At 35.9% G+C, this 19899-nt stretch overlaps 3 protein-coding genes across 4 annotated transcripts in view; 1 reads left to right on the plus strand and 2 right to left on the minus strand.

Annotated features, from left to right (window-relative positions):
• The window catches only part of lin7a (lin-7 homolog A (C. elegans)), a 37357-nt gene extending 33845 nt beyond the window's left edge, over positions 1–3512 (plus strand). Inside the window, exon 6 of one of the 2 annotated variants that reach the window (XM_065268553.2) lies at positions 1948–3512. In XM_065268553.2, coding sequence (XP_065124625.1) covers positions 1948–1972 — 25 coding nt within the window. In that variant the 3' untranslated portion in view covers positions 1973–3512. The remainder of the gene's footprint in view (positions 1–1947) is intronic. The other variant, XM_065268554.2, reaches the window with a different exon arrangement.
• Positions 3513–8922: 5410 nt separating this feature from the next.
• On the minus strand, positions 8923–12093 carry myf5 (myogenic factor 5). Its single transcript, XM_065268488.1, has 3 exons — positions 11596–12093; positions 9719–9794; positions 8923–9458 (listed from the first exon to the last, which is right to left on the minus strand). Exons 1-3 carry the CDS (start codon positions 12046–12048, stop codon positions 9265–9267), a joined length of 723 nt encoding a protein of 240 aa, XP_065124560.1. The 5' UTR covers positions 12049–12093; the 3' UTR covers positions 8923–9264.
• Positions 12094–18410: 6317 nt separating this feature from the next.
• myf6 (myogenic factor 6) lies at positions 18411–19560 on the minus strand. Its single transcript, XM_065268427.1, has 3 exons — positions 19021–19560; positions 18775–18862; positions 18411–18632 (listed from the first exon to the last, which is right to left on the minus strand). Exons 1-3 carry the CDS (start codon positions 19528–19530, stop codon positions 18511–18513), a joined length of 720 nt encoding a protein of 239 aa, XP_065124499.1. The 5' UTR covers positions 19531–19560; the 3' UTR covers positions 18411–18510.
• Between the last annotated feature and the right edge of the window lie 339 nt (positions 19561–19899).

Consider the following 19899-nt stretch of genomic DNA (forward strand, 5'->3'; position numbering starts at 1 on the left):
ACATATACTTAAAGGAACAGTATGTAGGATTGTGGCCAAAACTGGTATTGCAATCACAAAACGTGTGGCTAAAACTGGTACTGCAATCACACAACTGGTGGCCAATACACAAAATGACAACATAAACATTAGTTGAGGGCTGCAACTCCACTTTTTAAATGACAATATCCTGGCCGGACCGCTTTTGTGAGTGATGTAAGTATTTGAAATGAAAATGATTTCTTAATGTGTAGTGACATTTCAGGGCCATTTAATGATTAATTGATATAAATTTCTTACATACTGTTCCTTTAAAAAATCTTAGTCATTTAAATTTTAAACGTATAACATTCATTAAAATAAAACATTCAAGTGAAATTAATTTGAATACCCATAATCCTTTGTCCCTGAATATTTTGGTTATTTATGCTTTTTTCACAGAATAAGAACTGATAAGAACTGTAATATTTGTTAATTAAATGTCATCGATTTAAGCTCTTATATTATTGATGTTGTTTTGTTATAAATTTTGTAAAGTCACTGTTCAGGTGATCAGTGTTGACTTTTTATTTCTTTCCACACTACTGACAATGCATTTAAAAAATGCAGTTTTTGTATGCATTTCCATGGAGAATCAAGTTTATTCAATGATTGCCTTATAGTCAGTCATAATTGTTGCGTTATAATAACATTTATAACACCATAAGTAATATAAATCAATAGCAGTGGCGGCTGGTGACTTCTTTTTCTGAGGGCGCACGATGCGAAGTTCGTCACAACATGTATGTAGCCCGTCATGTGTGTGGTACGTAATTTCAAAATATGTGTTCTGCACTTTTAGAGATCGTATGTGCATCACGTGTCCTGCCAAAATAAGTGTCTGCTGGAGACGCGTCAAAGGGTTTATGATAAAAGAGACGCTCGCGTTTGCCAGATACTCGCATAATCTCATGCGTAATCAGAGTTTAATGTTAAGGGAGTGTCTTTTGGAACATGAGCGTCTCTTTTATCATAAACAGTTTTGATGAGTGTGCAGCAGGCACTTATTTTGACAAAACACGTGATGCACACATGATCTCTCAACACGCAGGACACATATTTTGGAAAAGGGAACCACACACATGATACTCCGAACACTTATTTTGAATTCGCGCCTCTCGGATGAGGAGTCACGAGCCGCCACTGATCAATAGGCTTTATGCCCAGCTGCACTACTTCCTGAACTTCAGCCAGCTCCTTGTTTCCTGTCTGCCATTATTGGACAAACTGTTTAATCCAGGTGTGTCTGATTATTGTTGTTGTGACTACTGAGGTCAGGCACACCTGGATTAATCACAGTGGAGACGTTTGACAGAGCAATTGATATTACAAATTATTTCAAGTTAAATCAACTTAAAATTAAGTTTACTGAACTTGCTGAATTAAGTTGGAATTGACCTATGGCTAAACCACGCTCCCAAACCCGATGAGCCAATCACAGTGCGCATTTAACCCAATACACTCAGACATTCTCTGCTTTTACGTCCATTGAAATGCATTGCTGTTAGTCAGTTAGTTATTTTAAGTTTAAAATGGTCAAACTGTATGCATGGTGTACATGCAACTTCCAACTAGGTATGCCGAGGCGTTGTGTATTTTTTTACCCGTATTTTTTACCCTTTCCCAAGCCACATCTCAACTGAGATAAGTGTCTGCTCTGGAAGACCACAACAGCAACTAAACACAGATAAATTAAACAAGATGTCTAAGTCAAAAAAGTTAACGTTAACGTTAGCTCCTAGCTGCGTTGAACATCATGTCACTTAGCTTCATTAACGTATCTGTAAATAACCGAGATAACAAATGTTATTTGTAATCGCAATGTTGTGCTGAATAATTCATGTAAATACTGTAGCACAAGACTCTTTGATGTTAGTTTTAATCTTGTTTCTCAGTCTCTCAGCTTTTCTCGTTTTGTTTTGTTGAAAGGGTGTTTCAAAAGAAGAAAAAGTAGAGGACTTAAGGTGAGACCGGCTCAATCTCACAAGCGTGATGTAGGTCCAAGAAGAGATCTCGGAGGAGGACTCTTACTGTTCTCCAGTGAAGACTATCGTACTACCTACAACTTAAAAGGTTGAAAACTTTATGATCTGTGTCCCATATTGGTGCTTGGAAAAACATACACGGCAGCAGAGAGAAAGACTATAATAAAGTACACAGTTTTACACCTAATGTTCATATTTCAGTTTTCTGGATCCAGTCGTGGAGTTGTGACCCTCTTCAAATGTCCTTCTTTTAGTTTTGTGACAACTTGTCATGTATTTCTGAAGCATTCGTTTTTTTCTATTTCGTTGCCTCTGCTTTGTGCTTTAACCTTTTGAAGGGTGCTTGTGTTTTTGTGACTAGAAAACGCTTTTTACGTCAGATGTCCTTGACTGAATAACACTGAGGTATTTTATACCAAACTGTAGCAAGGAGTATTTTGTAAAGGAAGTAGATTTAGCAATAACACTTGTTTTGTCACATTTTATTGTAAAACGTATGGATATAAAGTTCACTTAAACGAAAGGGGGTTGATTATTAAAATCATAATTAAACTGTATCTTATGCACCGTGTGACATAAGTCAGGCCATAAACATCATTTAAACATCCTTTAACATCACCAGGGATTCATTTGTACATTGGGTATATTGTATAGCAGATACATTACGTATATTGAATTGTTTATTGTTGACAGATGTATGGTTTCGATGCAGTTGGCAAGTTTACTGAAATTAAATCTAAATCAGATTCTATTTATGTTAATATAAAAAAAATAAGTGACAAACTGAATGTTAAACACATACATGATTTCTACAAATCATAGCATAGTAGTATATTATTTAAAGCTCTATTTTCTACTTTATTATCTTTAAAGTTTAAAAGATGTTGATTGTGTCATTCTTTATATAAAAAAATAACCACCTCATGTCCTGTTTCGACAATCAATTCACAAAGAAACCATTTAAACCACTGCACCGTTAAGTTTTAAAATAGCATTTTTTTGCATCAACATAAGTGGCAAAAATATCGATTCATTGCAATGCTGTAGTTGTACTGTTAGTTGAATTCTGATAGAAGCAAAACTGTATATCAGCAAGTAGTTGATGACCACCATCAGTAACCCAAGGTAATATTGTATCTGTGTTGTTATTTCATTTGATGGTTTTCCTGCTTAGGACTTTGCTAGATATTTAACGTAGTTCCTCTGTTGGTTTTTGAGTGATCTTAAACTGTGGGTAACATGTAAACGTATCATCCTATTAGACAAAACCACGCAAAGCTGTGAAGTTGATCTGTTCCTTGACTTTCGATCAATTCATCTAAATGGATCCTCTTCCCTTTTATATGTTTACTTAAAGACTTTCTTATTAATGACTTGCATTTTTGAGGCTGGAAAAGCTGATGTTATTATACAGCGAGAAAATAACTACCAAGTGATATGCAATTGTTATACATATTATATTTGTATAAATAAATATATGTGCGTGTACAATGCTTCCATTCGTCTATGTTCATTATAATAGACTGTATAAAAGTTGATTCAACTTAAAAAAGTTACCTGGTTGCCTTAAAATTTTAGTTAATTCAACTTAAAAATATTAGGCAACCAGGTAACTTATTTTTTTAAGTTAAACCAACAAATCCTTTTTAAAGTGTACACTTGATCTGTTTAAGACCCTGATTAAAAAGCAGTTAATAACATTAATGAGTCTAATGGACAACTTTGTTCTTAAAGGGCCGCTAACCTTGGGTGTTTTCAGCAATATAAAAAAGTCTTTGGTATCCCCAGAATATGTCTGTAAATTTCTGCTCAAAATACACCACAGATTTTTTATTATACAATGTTGAACATGGCCGTTTGTGGCTTCAATGAATAACGTGCTGTTTTCGTGTGTGTTTCTTTAAATGCAAAGAAAGCTTCTGTTCCCCTCCTCGTATGCAAAGTATGGGGTAGAGCGCCCACACGTGTGCTTTAGACTACATCAAAACTTGTGTCTCTGGTAGATGATTGAACAACACGCTCATAAGGCGAAGTCTGTGAGTGGTTATGGGTGGGTGTAATCAATGTGACATCACATTGATAGGGGATCCCCAACAGCCTGTTTTGTGTGACTGTTGTGGTTTAAAGGAGATTACACAAAGAATAGATGAATTTGTATAATAGTTGATGTTTCTGCGCACACACTGGCGACTCATTTTTTGTTAGAAACACATTTAAAAGTGAATTTTCTTAGGGGGACTTTAATCTTTACATTGTTGTTGTAAATAAACTGTTAAAATGTTGGTTCAACTTAAAAACATAGGGTACCTGGTTGCCCTAAAATTTTAAGTTAGTTGAAAATATTAGTTGACACATTTTTTAACTAATAACTAATAACATTATAACTAATATTTTTAAATCGAACAAAAAAAAACATTTTTACAGTATATGAAATTGCTATTGCACAAACATAGCAATTAAAGGTTCAGTGTGTACATTTTAGGAGGATCTCTTGACAGAAATGCAATATAATTCACATAACTATGTTGGTTTATAAAGACCTAACATAATAAACCATTATGCTTTAATTACCTTAAAAAACAGTATGCTGCGGGTCCCCTTATGGAAGTCGCCATTTTGCTCCCCAATGTTTCTACAGAAGCTCTAAGGCCTAGTCCACATGCACACGGGTATTTCTGGAGTTTAACCAGAGTTTTTCCTCCTGCGGTTTAAAAAATCCCCTCCACACATGCTCGGTTTAAAAGAAATCTCTGCCTACAAAAACACGTGATCACGTGCTGTCAAGAACGTGCCACACCAGCAGGCGATGATATAACTCAAATCGTAAAGCCACCTTGTCCAGCGTCGGCCACCATAGCTTCTCTAGCTGAGCCGTTGGTTGCAATTTGCAACATCACAAGTAGATGCCGCTAATTCTTACACATTGCACCTTTAAATTTCCTCAACATTTGATGTTTCTTTCTACAAAGATAAATTGTACCTCAACCTTATTATGATACATTAGGGGTGGGTAATAAATCGCCTGTGATTCTCATGCATATCTCATCAGTAAAGCCGGTTTCGTGATTAGTAGTAAATTGCCATTTCCTGCTTTCAAATGGAGTGGCATTTACTACACAGAACCGTATTTCACTGAGAAACAGATGGCGATTTACTACTAACCACGAAACCGCCTTTACTAATAAGATACGTATGAAAATCGCAGGCGATTCATGGCCCACCCCTACGATAGGTGTACTGATCATTTTTTTTGTAATCAGACTTATGTTGATAAAGTCCTAGATGGCATATGTCCCAAGACATATCCAGACCATATCTGGATATCCACATCCTGGCAACATGCATACAACCTGGCAACCACGCTACCATTCCAAAAGTATATTTTGAAACAATCATGTTATAAAAGAAAAAAAATATTTTATAATCTATTTTAAAAAATACTATGTTTGTTTAAAAGGGTATTTGGGATTACTGGCCGCTGCTTGTGAAATGCAGTGCTTTAACACCCATCAGGCATCTAATGGACTGATAAATAAAACTTAATTTAATAAAACTATTTTATGTCACTTTAAAATAGGTGTACCTGACAGTGAGAATTAATACTAGAATTTTCTGATTCATTATAATAGATTTTGATTTTAAATGTGATTTCTGAAATATAACCAACTACGGTGTGCATGGTGTTTGGAAACAAGATGTTTGTTTCATTATCGTACCCCGATTCCCTTTTCTTATTAAAATTCAAGGATATAACAACTGAATTTCAGACTCAAGGAAAACAAGAAATATGTTTCTTTTTACTGCTATGACAGTCCTAAATTGCCCATAACTATGCCTCGATTCCAATCCCCAATTCTCGATCTCATAAAGTTAAAGGCTTATATTTACAGATTTTATTTTATTAGCACTTGAATTGTTTCTTTATTATATTTTACTGATGAAATTAAACAAAATTGGTTTATGGACAAAGGAGTCCAGGATAATAGTTTTTCTACAGCCGTTAAATGTTTTATTCTCAAAATCCATACTAATGGGATTAACAAACTTTATAACGCACATAAATACTGTTGATGTTAACATTCTCAGGAAAAAAATCAATACGGCTGAGCAAAATCCTGACAACAACGTGAATCAAATTTAGGTCGGGTGAATTTTAAATGAAGGTGAAACGTTGCACCCAGTTGAACAGGCCTTTTTGGATTATATATCAGCACTGCACTGAACTAGACAAAACATACCAACTGCATTTAAGTCTTAGTTTAGACTGCCATTTTACATAACAAAATGATAACAAAAAATGTGGTCATGAACAACCTGGAAAATAAGGGAATTTTACAAATTGTGATTTCACATTGGAATTAATAAATTTGCAATAAAAGTCATGTTATGCAGAGTATTTCAAATGCTAGAATAGAGATCCTTAAAAACTGCCTTACTGGCCACCTAGAATGAAAAAAAGTAGTTGAAATGCTTCTAGTAATGACATGGGACACAAGGTTAACATTACTGAGAAAGGAATGATTAAATAATTTTAGTATAATAATTTAAAATATGAAAACCTACCATCTATCCAGGGTGTATCCTGCCTGTGGCCTAAGATCACAAACAACAGATAGTCATAAAAAAGTTGTAATTACATGTAAAAACATTTATATAAATTATTAAAATGTGAATGTTTGTACCCTTTCTTATTTTATTGCACAAATAACCCTAAGGCAGGTACAAAATCACCTACTAACTAAATTGAAAAAAGTATTCATCTTGATAAGCAAAATAAAAGGCAAATGTTTGGAGATTTTAAACTAGACTAGAGTGTATAGTGTGCTGGATTTGTTCACACTTGGCAACTAGGTGAGGGTTGCCAGATGAAGGGCATTTCCACTGTGAATTAAAAAATTGAAGTTTATTAATCTGATTATGCCTTTAATGTTTCAAAAATATAAATACTTACAACAGTCAAGTCAGAATTTTTCTAGCATTTCTCCTCCGTCCGGTAAATTTATTCTGAAATACTGAGGCGCTCCATAACAAACGTTAATATAATATAAAGTTAGAGTAGTATAAAGTTTAACCTATCGTTTATATGAAAAAGTGAACTCGTGAACTTACTGGAATCTGCTTCATTGTTACATTAAGTTGGTGTATTTATTAATTACAAATAGCTGTGTATTGATTTTGCGGAAATACTACCCTCTACTGGCCAAGGTTTGTAACTGCTACTTGTTAACGAAAGACCGTCAACACACTGCCAAAAATCACTTGAAGCTCAATACTGCTCTCATTTTTAAAAACAAAATTTACAAACTTTTGTAAAAGCTTTTGCTTAAAGCTTTTTTAACAAGTGATAAAACAGATAAACACACTAAAAAAACACGTTCTTAGGACATATTTCATTAAAAATAAATTCATAATTGTTAGGTTGGAGCAAGCTGTCATGTTGTTGTCATTTGTTTTATCATATATGTTCTAGTTTACTTTTAAAATTTCTGTTGGCCAAAACAATAGTTTGATATATTCTTATGTTAGCCTACCTATTAAATTCTGGAAGGCACTAGATTTTAAATAAATAAGGTAATTCAATAATTGTTAAACTTATAATTGTTTAACTGCCTGTGAAATCGATTATGCTGTATATGCTATTTAATGGCAAGTTGGCACTGTAACAGTTTTACCCAATGTAGTGTAATTGTTATGTTTTATGTACACTACACTGTTAGAAAAAAATTGTCAAAATATGTACACCAGCTGTGACTGGGGTACCATTTAAAAACATTATAATATTTATATTAGGTACAGATATGTATACATTTGTACCATTATGTAGCTTTTAGATATAAATATGTACCTTTGAGGTACTAATATGGTACAAAAGTGTACTTTTTGAAAGGGTACAGGCCCAGTGACAGCTAGGGTACCACTTTTTCCTACAGTGTAAGCAGCTTTTTGACTGTTAGGGTCTGTATGCAGAAACTTTCTAAAGCAAAAAGCGTGACAACTACTCCAAGTTATGAATCAATCCATACTAGCGATAAGTCCTTTAAAGGGTTCAAAATAAATCCAATATAGAAATTATGTAATGGATCATAATCCACCCATTGCCATGGATATTCCCTCTATTACATTTGGGGTAATAGCCAGGTGGGAGACAGGATTCCTTACTGAAATTGAATCCATGAGAGATTGCCGTGCTTATAGCATTGTAAAATACTCTTAGTCAAAGCACAGAAATGCATTACTTTAACGCTTTACAAGACCAAAATGGGCTCAAAGTCTGAAAAGACACAGTTTACAAAATGTGACTAAGAGTTGCAAGTATTATTTCAACATTAAGAGTTCCTTTTTTTGATTTACTAACAAGTATCAAGTATTTTTTTGTAAGCATATGGTACTACCAATATTTACATATACAGTGCATAAAAAAATCTACACACTTCTGTTACAATTCCTAGACTGGGGGGGTATCTATTGGCACATCTTATTTCTCGTTTTATAAAACTAAACTAAGGAAAATATTATACGGTAGATTTTGAGATGTTTTTTTTTGTGAAGCACACACACACACACACACACACACACACACTCATGCAAACACAAACAGCACCTTGAAGTGTCAGCATGTGGCCATTTGTTCATGACAATGGTATTAAGAAGGTGTGAATGATGTGTAACATTTGTTACATTACACAAACAGGCTCATTTCCTCTCTCTCTTTCTTAAACATCTACTCATCACACCATCAACTCTCTTTCTCCAACTCCTACCAGCTCTTTCCAGTAATTTTCTAGCAGCTGACAAATGGCATTTGATGGAGTCCTGCAAGCTGCAGGCTGCAAGTTGATCCACTGATCTGCTAAAAAAAACCCTACCCAAGCATTTCATACCTAAAAAGCGACAATACTATCAAAATTAAATACCACCATTTTGAGATTTATTACTGCAAAGACATTTTATGCATTAAATATGATACAAATGACATGACATGAATACAATAACAGTCAATTAAAATTCATTATATACAATCTTATTTACAACAGAGGGTAGGTAATAAACAATACGAAGTATGCTTAAAAAAGAAAAAGTAAACAGCATTTACTAGTACATAGCGATTACTACTGATAAATAAAATCAATGTCAGCCATGATAGCATAGTAAAAAATGATCTACTGTCTGTATGTGTTGATAACATTATGGATAGTTTGGATTCATTAAGCTGGATAGGTTACTGTGTGGTCCTCGAACTAAACCGGCTGGAGTGTCTCATTCACAGGACGTGGTAGACGGGTCTGTTGTCAGGACTGTCTGGAGAACTGGATTGGGAATCGCTACCAGTCGGAGAAAGAGCAACCATGTTTCTCATTCCCACAGCGACTCCTGCGTCAACCGAAGACAGCCGGTCTACTATACTGGACAAACATTGCAAACTAGATGCTGCGGGAGTCCTGTCAACGGCAACAACTGGAATAAAGAAGATATAGGAAAAAAGTTTAGAGATGCAGCAAAAACATGTGATACTTGTACCACAATAGACATGGTAGAGCATTGCATTAGCAGCGCAAAAGGTCATGGGTTTGATTCCCAGGGAGCACACATACTGATAAAATACAGCTTGCATGCAATGCGTAAATGTAAATTATATTATAAATGAATCCCAATATTTATTAATGTTGTATTGATATTGGTTTTCAATTTCTTAGGCTAATAATAAGGTCCCTTACCATGTTGTGCATCAAAGTTGTAATTGTTTCCAAAGTTTGGATTCATCTGTGGCCATACAGGACTGTTGCAGTCAATCTAAAGGAATAACATAGAAGCTTAATTATCCTAACAGTACAGAAACATCTATGCATGTGTTCCTGTGGCTCAGTTGGTAAAGCATAGTACATGGGTCCGATCCAAGGGAACATACATACTGATAACGAAATCTATATATGCAACTCTGAAGCATCTGCCAAATGCGTAAATGAAAATGTAAGCCGTGGATCAAATAACTTGTACATCACTAAAGCCACGAGCAGCAAATGAGCAGCGTCGCATGTTAAGTGTGCTCAACCTCTATTCTCTCTTCCACAGGCCGACTCATTGGTAAGGAACTCCCACGCTATGCTGGGCTCAATGCATGGCGAATCGATTGAGTCAGTGGAAGCCACACCAGTTTGTGCAAGATGACACTTTCTCTGAGTAAATCTGCAGAAAATCCTGGCAGCGGCGCAGCTCATGCAGTCAGTCAGGAATGCGGCACGGCTGCCTCTTTCCTGCCAGCCTCTGTTGGCTGGATTTACTGAGGCTTTATAAAGAGGCCAGTGGGAAAGCCATTACTGTATCCTCCGTTCTTAAGCCCTGTACTGAAATTTTGTCATAAATATCTTGTGAACCAACATCTCAGGATGATAAGATCAAGCAGGTTGTCTTCACTGTAAAAAAATTATTTGTTGGTTCAACTTAAAAAAGTAAATTACCTGGTTGCCTTGAAATGTTGAGTTAATTTAACTTAAAAATATTAGTTAACTGAAAAAAAATGTGTGTAAAATTTGTTGTGTCAACTTATATTTTTAAGTTAAATTAACTTTAAATTCTAAGTTAACTTGCAGTTTTAAGTTGAACCAACAAATCAGTTTTTTTCAGTGTGGAAATAATTTTGATCAATTATAATAATTGTGAGACAATTATGCTTCACAAAGCTAAATAAAAACACCATAAAATGTTAAAAAATGTCTGATTAACGTCATTAAAACTAGTTTTGTTGGTGTAACTCAATGTTGTCGAGTCTTTGAATAAATACTTTTGACAATATTGCTATTTAGCTAACTTAATTTAGCTAACTTGTTTTGTCTGATTTTGAAAGTGCATTCCTTCCTATGTCATTTAAAAAACTTTGCAAAAATATGCATGCAAATCCCTAATGGGATAAGCAAAACCAGCACTAACAAAATTGGTCTTTATTTGTGATTCATGTCTGTGAAATCCAAGTTAAAATCTAAAAATCTGTAAATTTGAGTTTGATCATTAATTTCAATCTTTGACATGACCTTACTCAGTCAATATTAAAGATATCAAGATTATATTTACACATATAGCTCTTTACAATACGTAGGATGATTTTATGTAGAAAACAGTTTATCGCAAAAATGACTTAGCTGGGCTTTCAAAGGCAGGGTCACATTTGGTCATTATTTAAAAATGCTAGAGTAAACCCCTATTAAACAGTGTCAAGCTGAGCATTATGCATGTACGGATTATTAAGTGCACTGCAATAAAGTAGTAAGCTTATATCTCGGTGTATAACAGGAGACAGATGTGGATAGCAATTTATTTTTGCCATGCTGGGTGTGAGACAACCCTGACTCAAACTGAAGGATAGATTCCCCTGGGCGCCATATAGATAAAAACATGAAGATGAAAAGGTAGAGAGGCAAGGGCAAGACATCAGACCTTGTACCAAATACAGAAAAGATGGAAAGTCCTAACATCCACATTGTCTGTGGATTTGAACCATGGCCTTACTTTTCTTAAAGGAGGAAATGTGAGCATCTGAATGTAGGCAGACCATAAACAGACATTAATGGAGTAATATTAACATAAAAGTAATATTTACCATGCTCTCAGAACAGCTGGACGAGGGACTGCAAGGTTCAGAGCTGCTTTCCGTAGGCAGGCTGTAGTAGTTCTCCACCTGTTCCCTAAGCAGGTCCTGGAGGCTTTCAATGTACTGGATGGCGTTCCGCAGGATCTCAACCTTGGGAAGACGTTGGCTAGGGTTGGCCGAGGTGCAGCGGCGTAGAGCCTCAAAAGCGTGGTTCACCTTCTTCAGCCTGCGACGTTCCCGCATGGTGGCAGCTCTTCTGCGGTCCACGGTGCTGGCCTTGCGCTTACACGCTTTGCAAGCCCACTGCAAGCAGTGGCCAGGCTGGTGCGGTGCACCGGGGGCCCGAATGTGCTCGTCTTCTTCGGATCCAGTAAGCTCACCTCCGAGTCCAAACTCCAAAGCTTCTGGGGACGAGGCGCACGCGCTGTCATAGAAGATCTGGGATGTGGAGAATACGTCCATGGTTCGTCGTGTATGAGCTCTTTGGTAAGGGGGCGACCTTTGAGTGATGTGGTTTGTCTGTTGCCATCCAGCCCCTCTTATAGTGCCCTGTGTGGAGGCTGGGGCCCACATTGGTCAGCCCTAATGACCGTGGCCCATTGGCCAAGGCAGGGCTTTGTGACCCCCCTAACTCCCAAATCCAACACCCTACTGAGTTTCCCACATCTGTGTGAAGGGGTGGTTTCTCACTCAGCTCAACAGCTTTGCTGGGTGATGTTCATTACATGAGGGAATTATCATCAATTAACATTTTGGTATGGACACTCTATTTTACTTTTATTTTACTTTACGATTAAGTCTGCAGTTGTAAAACATCACATTTTTCGGATCTGTATCTATAGCCACTCCCGTGTCGTCACCGTCTTTGTCCTCACTGATTTGTACAAAAAGCTTTAAACGTATTAAAACTTTACACCTGTATAGTTACACAAGTTAGATGTTCCCGTAGGGCATTGCATTAGCGGCAAGGTCATGGGTTTGATTCCAAGGTACACATACTGATAAATTGTATAGCTTGAATTCACTATAAGTTGTTTTGAATAAAAGCATCTGCAAAATGCATAAATGCAAATGTCAGTTGTCTTAAAAAACTTCACGAGGCAGAGATGAGTTTCATAAGGTGCAATGAAAGTTAAAACCAAACAAATAAATGTCACTTCTATTACCTTGAAATGAAATGGTCAAGAATGACTCATGTTTAAAAGTTTTGCTGGCTAATTTTACGCTTTAGGAGAAAGCAGCGTTGCAGATGCGGCCCAGCTGTAAGGGCCGGTGTAGCGTTTCAGGGCCGCACACTCACACAGCACCAGAACTCAAGATCCGCACTGTGTAGGTGTCACAGACAGAGTGTCCATGTTACTTAGCTCATTAAATCTCTAAGTAGGTCATTAACAACTGTGTGGCAGATTCGATTTTGTGAAATGTAATCTCATGTGGCTTTGTTAGAAATGTGTCATTGAGCATTAAAGGTCCCCTAAAAAGAAATGTTGCGTAGGAGTTAATAAACGTTTTTAAGCACGATTGTTTTATTATTATTGGAATTACACTGTAAAAAAATCTGTAGAAATTACAGTATTACTGGCAGCTGTTTGCCAGTAACTTACTGTAGATTTAAATGTATGTTATTTACTGGCAACAGTTTATTTAAAGTTTAATTAACATATAAGTGTGTGTCTTTACAAAATAAAATTTAAATTACAATCTCATATAAAGCATTCTGGGAACAAAAATCTAAGGAAAATAGGTAAAAGGTATATGAGGATTTCTATTAGTATTTTTAAACATTTATGTCTATCTAAGTTAACCAAAAAATGCTAAAGACAAACTTATAAAGTGACCACTCAAATTCTAAAATTGTATTGATATGTCTGTATATAGAAAGGCTATATTTTATGTTATTTTTGGTTATAACTTAACTTTTAAGTTACAAATCCTGCTACATTTCTAGGGATTTACTCTACTTTTTCATTTTTTTTATAACGTTTTAAATTATTTTAAGTTGTAATTTTAGTATTTTGTTAGAAAGCATAATGTCAGTCACTCTTATATTATTGAGATCAAATTAAATTGGCGCAAAAATGGGGCGTAATGACAATTGCGGTTGCGTCATGAACTTTACTGTTTTTTTTTTTAGGTTTTTGTATGTTGCCTGATGTATTTAATTGACATCTTCAAAAAAGTAAGTACTTTAAAGATCATTTAGCTTATATTGTCTCATTTCAATCACTTTTATTGATTTGAAATCAAAATAAGGAAGTTACAAATGGTGCGTAAAGATGAAGGCACAGATAGTACATAAACGAACCAAGCGCTTTAAAATCTCCGCGTCTATTGCTCAATATAGAGGTCATTACTGGAGCAATCAGCGTTGACAGCTAATAAAGATACAATGCGGATATTTCTCACAACGTGCTAAAACGTTTGGCCTCTTCAGTGTCTGGGAACCGCGCGCACCTAAGAAAACACGGATAGCCGGTGTAGTTTGTATTGCGCACAGCTGAAGAAGACATTGGTCGGGGATAATTCTGTTTAGCTGTCGTTCAGATCAAAGACAATTGACTGTTAACAACACGGACAACGAGAAAACCTGACAGCAGTCGATAACTGAGTCCAACTCAGATTGCGTAAGCATATGTCGAAAGCGCATCGGTCCTTGAGAAACCCGTGTTGAGAGAGTAAGAAAAGCTGCTCTGAGATTTGGGAAGATTGGCTCTCAATGGAACTTTGGGGGTTTCGCTGAGGATTGTTGTCAGGGGTCAGGGACCGTGTTAAGTGTAGGGCAGAGGGTGAGCTTTAATGCATCTTTTTTTCCGGTGCCTCCCAATTTTTGGTACTTTGAATGGAAAATAAAAAACAGCATCCATTAATTCTGCTGTCACATTTGAATTTCGCTGCAATTGTAAAATAGATTTATTTTTAGTGTTAAGAAACAATTCTTAATGTGGAAACCAGGGCTAGGTATATCATTTGTGTATCCTTCAATACAGTTCAAAGCTCTCTTTTGTGTATTTCTAATGAATGTCATATTCATATCCTGCAAGTATACACAGAACCACACACAAAGACTAATGTCAACTATATTATAGGCTACATTATAACGTGTTTGTATATGTCATTATAGGTCAAAGCTAATTTTTATCTGTTATCATTTCAAATGATGTATTAATAAATCACCCTAAGACAATTAGTTTATATTCTTGCTATACTTGTCCATTTTTAAAGTTTCACGATTGCTTTACTTTTTAAAGTTTTGCTGAAAGTCTTTTAAAGTTATGCTAAAAGTCTGTTTAAAGGCTGGTTCCTGTTGTGACAACTTACCCCATATCTGCAGTGAGTGTTTTAGCATGACTATCAAGTAACTGTGTGTTAAATAAACTTTTGTTTTTTCTCTGTAATATTGATGTAAATGTCTGATAACTTTCAAGCTGAATATCATGCGACCAGAAACCAAACATGAGAAAATATTTTGAAGGAAAAGTCCCCAACATTGTGTCACTGAAAGAAAAATCTTAATGAAAAGAAAAGCATATCATTCCAAATTTTCCCATCCCCTTGTTTTTTTCCGTCTTTCTTTTGCCAAGACCTGGCTGGATGTTTTCCATCAGCAATAACAGTATCATATTTGATCACATGATCAGATTGTGTGATTGGCAACAGCATTTGTTTGGCAGCTAGAGCAAGCTTTCCATCAGCTACAATGATGTTGGATATCAGAAAGTCCTTGTTGCTGGATATTCAAAGGAACATCACTAAATCTTATCTTTTCCCCTTCCTATATTATTTATTATATAAGCCTTGGCTGTGTACCTGAGCACCTGTTGAGATTTTCTCGCAATTTTAGTGCGAATTTCATCACTTTAACCTGAAAATAACTTCCAAAGATTCAGAATTCAGTTGGATTTCCTTGGAAATAGATTGAGTGGAATACAAATATTCGCTTCGGTCCCTTCAGATCTTAAACTCACAAGTGTCTTTCAAAATACATCTCTGCAATGTTTCAAACGGTTCGTAGAGTTGTCAAAGTGCAAATGTGATCCCTTTAAAAATCACTCATTCTTTCAAGTTATGAAAGACCTCTGGGAGAGATCCAAGACGAAATGATGTTATAATCATCTTAGCTGTGTCTGATTTCGAATGTTAATGATAATAAATGGCAGATTTGTACTCATCATGTATTTTAGATAATGTTATGCAAATCAAGTCATGAATCTGTAAAGACCTTTCAAATGTAATTTTTTTATGATGAAAGAGCCAGGCATTGTGACTAAAGAAACCTCATAAAATCACACCCTCTCTACATTCGAGATCCTATTAAAACATCACTGTAGACAGAGCTATCTGGTTACAGTCTGGCTCTAAGACAGGAGAGTACTGCTTTGAAGTGTCCTGCTCTTAATATCAACTTATCAGACAATCGCCCGAAATGTGCAGTTGCCAAAGCAGTGGATATAACTTTGTTTATATTGAGGTATATATTCTGTTATCTGCAAATGTGTCAAACAATTTACATATATAGTCTTCCTTACAATACATTTCAATTATTATTTTTTGTTTGTGTTTTGGTCTGACATCACTTCACATCAAAATATTTGAGGTTTGCTTTTTATTTATTTATTTATTTTTTCTATTAGAAATTATATTACACCAACAATCACTGGGTTGTTTCTACTCATAGTCATGTAAAATCGCTGGTACCAGCGAGTACCTTAGAAGCACCAATATGCACTTTTTAGGTACAAAATTTTACTTTTTAAAAAGATACCGCCCCAGATACAACTTTCGTACCTTCATGTACCTAAAATGTCCACATTTTACCCAACTATGGGTTGAAACAACCCAGTATTTATTTATTTTAATGTGTATGAGCATAAATGTTTGAGTGACAAGCTGACTTGAAAAAAAAAGTATTTCTTTTGCTTTTTGTTTATGTATTTAAGCTAGCATGGCCTGTATGAATTTGTGAAACATGATGATCCATCTTATCCTAGCATGACTACCAAAAATAAATCTTGTGTGCTTCAAGCAATGACATCTGAACTTTTGAACAAAGGTGCCACAAATTGATTGTAACACATTAGGCGCTTTTTTTTTTTTTGCATATACTTGTAATGCACTGTAAATGCACAATGTGCCAAGTGCATAAATGTGAAATGTGCATGTTGGGTTAAAATATGGACAAACTAAACTGCTGTCTATATTTAAAGCAGGATGAAACATCCCAGGATTTTGGATTGTACCAATCCAGCATTATCATAAATCATTCAAAATCAATCTTTACTCCCAGATAAAAAAATAATGTCAAAATTTCCACACTGTTGGACCACACTATACAATAAGTCCATAATGATATTTTTACCTTAAAAATGTTGCCACGATGAAATCTGCATTTAGCCTACTGGAGGGTCAGGGTAAATAGACACCCTTTGGACAGCGTTGTTTCCCAGATGTGCACTGTGTGGGTCACTGGTCATTTCAAGAGTTTGGGTACATACGTTTACTTCCGTATGTGATGAGGTCAAAGGTGCTAGTTTGTTAAATGGAAAGATCAGAGAGCTGGTCCTGACAGATAGCATGCTGTGCAAGATGGAAATGCTACGGTGCAACTGGGGAGCACCAACAAATCGCTACCATTGGATAGTTGCCAGGCAGCCTTGCAATATTTTCCCCTCAACAACCTTCTACTTTCGATCATCAGATAAAATAGATACTGTGTGTGCAGTGGGGTCTACATTCATTGCAGACAATTCTGAGCCTTGCTCTGCCAGCTGGAACTAACAGGCAAGGCCAGGGCTATTTCAGGCCCAGTCATATTTTACACACTGTTAATACTTGTGAATCTGAAAAAGCTGCTAGCTGGTCAAGGCTGGTGATGCCATACGGTGGGCTTCTAATGCAGAGGACATTTGATGGCCGGAACTCTACATGCTTTCCCAGCTTAAGATCTTAAAGTTAATGCTTAAAATTGATTCCATAGAACAAGTATGAAGATGTTACATGGATGCTAATTAAACGGTTAAATATCTTGGTTGAATTTTGTAACATAAAATTATATTTTTGACATTATAACAAAACATTTCACTGAAGCAAGGCGCATCTTAAATCAGAAAATGTCCATCTTAGGTTAATTCAAACCCTAAAAAATCACAGAAATGACTTTTAACAGACGAGTCACATTTTCAACAACGTGATTGTAAAATAAATAAATATAAAAATGAAACAAGCGTAATACAGAGTACTTTTGGAAATGTTTTGTACTGTTTAATGTTTTTTTGTACTGTTTAATAAAAACATATCCGGCAGCGGCCAAGTGCTCTCAATTGTATTTTCTTCTTTTTAATTTATAAAATAATTTAAGTAACAGCAATAAATTACAAAATATTTACATTTTTGGAAGACCATATAAATTCACAGGAATAATTCTGATGACAGTGACCATGGAAAAAAGCCTGGAATTGGTCAAAATTATGGAAGAAAATACACAGAATACAATGTAACTTCACAATAACCTTCATCAATAATATTTTAGAAACATCAGAAGAGCGCGTCGCATCGCGTGCGTATTTAAAATATTTGCGCAAGCAAAAGACGCGAAATGCCCCTTAAACACTATATAGTGTTTTTCTTAACATAGTAAATATTAAAGTATTTACTACAGTTTATCAGTTTATTACAGTTAATAATCTATATAATACATTAACAACATAGATAGGTTATGATATAGGCCTACTATTAGAATTGAATATAGTTTACTATGTAATACTAAAATATACTACAGTATTCTTTCGTGTGGGTAGCCTATTTATTATTTAATCGCAATATTCTTGTTATTTAATTGATGAAGGTTATTGAAGTGTAACCTGTTACAGATAAAACGTTTACACTACTCATGGAAATAAATAAAAAGTCGGAAATGTGAAATAGTGTTTAAGCTTCACTTTTCTGCGATCTGGTCGGTACGTCGATTTTCGTCTCTTCCGTGGAAATACTGTCAACAATCGAGGAGAGTCGACGAAGGCTGCTGGATGCCGAAGACTCCATTGCGCCTCCTGAAACAGACCATTGCGCACAGAGATTTACCATTACGCGCAGAAACATTTATGGATAGAAACAAGCGACCCTTATTAAAGGCTCATTGTAATTTTGTCGATATCGAAAGTCACTCTTGTTAAACTTTTTCTCTGTACCAACCTTCTCTGGCCATATTGGAGTTGGAATGATCTGGGCTCTCCTGCCAACTTTGGCAGGTCTTTTTCCAGTTATACTCACTAGGAGCCACCTGGACAGTCAAACGTGATGAAAAAACAACAATTAATACTGTCGTTTTGTAAGCTTAATTAAAAACCAATAGGTTAATATCAGTTTCAAGCAAAGTTATGGCACCACGTGTGTCTAGCTGTCAGAGCGCATGGATCTTTTGACTATCATTGTTCTTACATGATTTTCTTTGATGGTATATGTATATGGGCGACTGTCAGAGTTTTGATCTTGCTCGTCCAGCGTATGCAACAGGTCCTGCAATTTCTCAATATAGGTTATTGCGCTGCGTAAAATCTCAACCTTGGGTAGCCTCTGGTTCGGATTGGGAACCGTCTTTTTCTTTAACGCGTCAAACGCCTCGTTGATTTTTTTGAGTCGCCTCCTTTCTCTCAGAGTGGCTGCTTTTCTCCTGTCTGTCGGTGCCGACTTTCGTTTGCAGATCTTGCAAGCCCAGATCAGGCACTGACCCTCGCAGTGCGGGTGAAGCCCTGGTGGCGCAAGGACGTGCTCTTCTCCGCTACTCTCACATCCAGTTTCCGACGGGACAGGGTCCTGTCCTGGCGACAAAGGGCTGTCGTTCCCCTCGTAAAGTGGGGACACACCAGGCATATCCAGGGTCTCATGGTCCCCCTCAAGATAACGTAAATCGTTGAAAAAATAAGTGTTGGTCTCAAACAGGTCCATCATGTTTCTACAGGCTGTGTTTTGACAGTAAGACTGTTGGCATTTAAATAGCCCTGTGACACAAGTCAGAAGATTTAAATATAGAATGTGAAATACTATCCATCTCTTAGCTGTTACGGGGTATCAGGATCATTTCAATGGGCCTTCAGTAACACAGGGGCACGCTTTACATGACAGTGCTCTTGTTAGACATTTTACATGTTGCTTAATTAATTAAAAATAAAAAATAAATAAAAAATTATTTTGTAAGTTAAAAGTTTAGACACAGCATCTTGTAGAATATATATCTTTCTGGTCACAATCAGTTTATTTCCATATTCAATCTACTGTATATATTTTTTTAACAGAACAGTTTGTGTTTCCTGGGATCGA

The sequence above is a fragment of the Paramisgurnus dabryanus genome, chromosome 1, assembly GCF_030506205.2.
Source record: "Paramisgurnus dabryanus chromosome 1, PD_genome_1.1, whole genome shotgun sequence".
NCBI lineage: Eukaryota > Metazoa > Chordata > Actinopteri > Cypriniformes > Cobitidae > Paramisgurnus > Paramisgurnus dabryanus.